Raw genomic sequence first — 4,249 nt, forward strand, 5'->3', positions numbered from 1 at the left:
GAGAGACCAGAAAATAGCTGTGCAGCAACGCTCCCCATCCAACCTGACAGAGCTTGAGAGGATCTGCAGAAAAGAGAGTAAGGAACTCCCCAACTACAGGTGTGCCAAGCGTTTCTAAAAACCTGTTTTTGCTTTGTCATTATGGAGTATTGTGTATAGATTGATGAGGGGAAAAAATTATTTAAATAATTTTAGAATAAGACTGTAACCTAACAAAATGTGGAAAAAGTCAACAGGTCTGAATACTTTCCGAAGGCAATGTATGTGTTAATTGTCTTCCTCTGTTTACATGTAAACAATCAGTGCAGCAATAAAGTGTTGAGACTGACTCCCATTGCGCCTGCTGCTGCTGCTGTGGACTATAACAGTGAGTATCAGTCTTGACCTCTCTCTCTCTCTGGCAATATTCTCTACATACACATACAATAGAGACCTTATTCAAAATGTCTTACCAACCTGTGGTGTGGTGGTGGTGGTGATTTTAATGAAATTAATACTGAAAATAACAAAGAGAGTGGTGGTGTTAATATTTGCTGATATATTTCAAACCCTGAGGCAACTACCACATTAATCTGATCATCTGTGCAGGTGCAATACGTACAGTATTTGCTCGACTGCAACCAATGTTTTGCCCACTCAGTGCATATGTGTATGTTTGATTTTTGGGGGGTTGTACTTTGTTACCAAACCTTCCTCTTCAGAAACAATTTAAATGGGAGAGTGTTGGGGTAAATAGTGTTGGGGTGAGAGTTACTGGCTATGCTGGCTGGGGGTCACGATGTGCGAGCAGCTCGGGCTGGCTGAGTGTTCTGGCCGATCTATTGGTCACTTTGTATTTAAAACAAAGGATCTTTGTGGTGGCTGGATGGGCTGGGTGGCTCGGGCCGGTGTCACGTCCCTATCATTATTTGTCAGTGTCATATGGATGCATTCGGATATGCGTGCACATGGAGGTGTGTGTGCAGGGGATGGACATGTGTCTAGGCGGGTGGATGTGTGTCTGCTTGTCCGCGCACATGGACATGGGTTCAGTAGGCCCGAGGGTAACGTGGCTCCTTACTTAGGTATCTGAACATCTTTGTGGTATAGATAATTGTTTGAGTGGATCTCTATGTATTTGAAGGGATGCTGTTGTTATGAATGTGACTTGGGTCTCTGCTCTCTATCCAGAATCGATGTTGACTGATATGTATGAACTTCAATATCGTTCCTGCAAAAATAAAATATATACTGTATATTTTTTAAGTACCCTATCGTCATACTTGTGTGCCTGGCACAGTATCCGTACAAGGATGGATTAAAGTGTATGACTATTCAGTCAGGAGTACAAGCTGGTACAAGAGAGATACTGTACAGTAGGAGTCACTCCCCTAGATGCTGTAGGAGTCACTCCCTCATCACCAGGCTAATTTTCATTCCTGCCATACTGGATTGTGGAAAGGGAAGAAAAACTGGTTCAACATTTACATACAGTAGCTATTTTAAGTGCCAGTATGCATTGAGTTTGACGTTCTTCAATCAGGAAATATTAGGCAAGAAAACAGAAATACATCAAGCTGACCTGTACGGTCACCCTACAGAATATCCAAATGAAACGGTAAGTTATGAAGACCTGTCTTTTGTATTACTGAATAACCTGGATGCCGCTGCTTCTGTTTTAGTTGTTATGTTTGGCATGACAACTTGAAAGGGATGCTACAACAGAATCACTGGCACCCAGTCAAGTGTTACAAACAACAGTAACCGTGAGCTCAAGGTTTTAAATGGCCAACTGAGCATGTTGTCTTGTTAGCATGGCTTTGGCCATGTTTAGAATGTCTGATTATATCAGGTACAACATTATGAAAGAAAGGAAGTGACAGGAAAGGGATACAGTATTATGTAAAAGAGGATGCCGCCATAGAAATAGATTTGGTGTCTCATTGTACAGTAGTACAGAACCGTACAGAGAAGGTTCAAAATATGCAAGGAAGGTTTGCATGTTCTGATAGCAATTCAAAACCTTGCATAAACTAAATGGTGTAGAGTCAAGAGAGTTACGAGACGGAAGAGCAGCTACTGCTGTGGATACATTCTCTTGTGAGTAGAATCTTTTTCCTTTTGCTTTCCAACCTATTTTCTCTCATCTAAATGGAAAGTGTGGTATATGTCAAACTGCTTTGGATGGGTAGTATTGTTTTATATCTTTGTCGCCACAGAACCATCTCTAAGGGAAAAAATGATGTCAAGCTCATTGAAACACATTTGATGTATATAGCTAACAATGTTCAAAATATAGTTTTTTTGTTGTTGTTGTTTGATTTTTACAAATGAATGAATAGCATTTAGCCATCAAAGCTCCCTCAACTACATTAGGGTGGTATGCCTCTGCCCATGACAATGTGCGTCAAAAGAGTGCAAGTTTAAATGCTGTTGCACACTCTTCCTCCCTTTGTAAAATATAAATAGCTCTGCAGATGTGATGGAAACATGGCATATCCTGGTCTGCCATATTTGTCTGATCCTGGCCCTCTGTGAGTTTTTTTAATAATCCTCCATCTGTCAGTAAGATATTGCTCTGCAAAAATAACTATGGTACAGTAATGTATACAATAGATGTACAGTAATTCCTTGTCTATCTTTCCTCAGTGCCCCACCCACACCAGTGCCTGTCAGTGTATTTCCAAAACCAGGGTTCCCTTTACGTGGCTCTGGGGAGAGACCTGGTCCTGCTGACCCAGTTCCAGATTACACCAACAGAGAAGATCCTCATGGTGACTTGGGACCGTGAGACTGAGAAGGGTCAGGGAAAGGTCAGGCTGGCCAATTACCAAGATGCACCTGGCAATCCTCTAGACCAGAAGGGGGCCTTATTTAGGGTGGCGAATATAAGTTCATCTAACTATGGAATCTACACCATCACTGTGACAGACCAGATGGGGAACGAGGAATCAGCAAATATACTTGTTAGAGAGAGTGGTGAGAAACAGTTACACCAATAATTCTGGTCACTATCTGGATTTAGTTTGGGGCATATACTGTGCAAACTAAAAAGTCACATTACCTTTACATTAGCCTCGGTCACAGGCTTTCACCTCACCTTCCGAACAATGTGAGTGAAGCCTGGGTGCCGAGGCTAACCTTATGTGCAGAACTATGTAAGGACGCAGTAACCAATTTAGCTATATTTGGACCATTTGTTCCTCCTAACTTTTTCTCTCCCTCACTCTCGCCTAGTTGCTGCTCCTGTGGCGTCTTTGCCGCTCCTGTGTGAGGTGGCCAATGACAGGGCACAGTGGGACAGCCCAGTGTTTTCCTGGTTGGTGGATGGGGTACAGGTGTCCAATCAGACAGCCAATCTCTCTACAGATGGCAGGAGACTCTACGTGTCTGGAATGAAGGGCCACAACTACACCTGTGTTGTCAACAGCAGTCTGGGGACTAGTGTTACATACTACATCACTGGTAAACATGTATTATGATTTTATATTATAATTATTTTGATTTAGGTTTTTTGTCTTTAATGCTTCTTTGCTGTGGCCTAGATTCTTCTACACCATCCCAAAGTAACCAATCCTGTGAGATTCTGTGTGGTGTACTATTGGCCATCATAGTGCTTCTCATCATAGTGCTTCTAAGTGGATATCTCTGTTGGTAAGATTACAGAACATCTCCCCGGATTGTCTTTTACAGTAATACATTAATAAACTCCCGGTATTCTGTTTGGTGCGCGCACACTTTTGACATTGCTGTGTGTTATTAACAGGAGATGCAATCAGCAGAGGACGAATGGGATTATATGACCTGAGGATGTCCATCGCTTTCCATTATCATTCTTATTTATGACACTTTGTTACTCTGTTACACACTGCACGATCACACAATTCCTTGGCACATGCAGAGACAGTATGATATGAGGAGTTTAATGTAATATTCTATTGAAACAAGTCACACTACCAGACATCAAAGATCATTCCTATCAAGAGCTTTGGAACTATGCACCATTAATAAAATATATTGATATGCCTATTTATTGGCTTATTGATATGCCTATTTGTGGTACTTCTTGATGCAGTGTCCACACATATATTTGGACTAATTGTATCTTTGTATCTTTTTTAAAGTACTGTATGTCATCACATTTACATTTGTGCACATGTACAAATATGTTCAAATGTACCTAAACCTGCTTTTGCAATGCCTATGTACAGTGCATTCAGAAAGTATTCAGACCCCTTGACTTGTTCCACATTTTGTTACGCTTCAGCCT

General features: G+C 41.4%; 1 protein-coding gene across 2 annotated transcripts; it reads left to right on the top strand.

The window, feature by feature from the left end:
- Positions 1-1,423: 1,423 nt before the first annotated feature.
- On the top strand, positions 1,424-4,022 carry LOC311139704 (uncharacterized protein). 2 transcript variants are annotated; one of them, XM_084174623.1, is made up of 6 exons: positions 1,424-1,597; positions 2,449-2,513; positions 2,629-2,958; positions 3,217-3,444; positions 3,525-3,633; positions 3,746-4,022. In XM_084174623.1, exons 1-6 carry the CDS (start codon positions 1,590-1,592, stop codon positions 3,780-3,782), a joined length of 777 nt encoding a protein of 258 aa, XP_084030749.1. In that variant the 5' UTR covers positions 1,424-1,589; the 3' UTR covers positions 3,783-4,022. The 2 variants fall into 2 exon arrangements, with proteins under 2 accessions (XP_084030749.1, XP_084030750.1); XM_084174624.1 differs by lacking the exon at positions 1,424-1,597 and adding an exon at positions 1,727-2,079.
- The last annotated feature ends 227 nt before the right edge of the window (positions 4,023-4,249 follow it).

This window comes from Coregonus lavaretus, assembly GCF_964263955.1.
Source record: "Coregonus lavaretus genome assembly, chromosome: 13".
NCBI lineage: Eukaryota > Metazoa > Chordata > Actinopteri > Salmoniformes > Salmonidae > Coregonus > Coregonus lavaretus.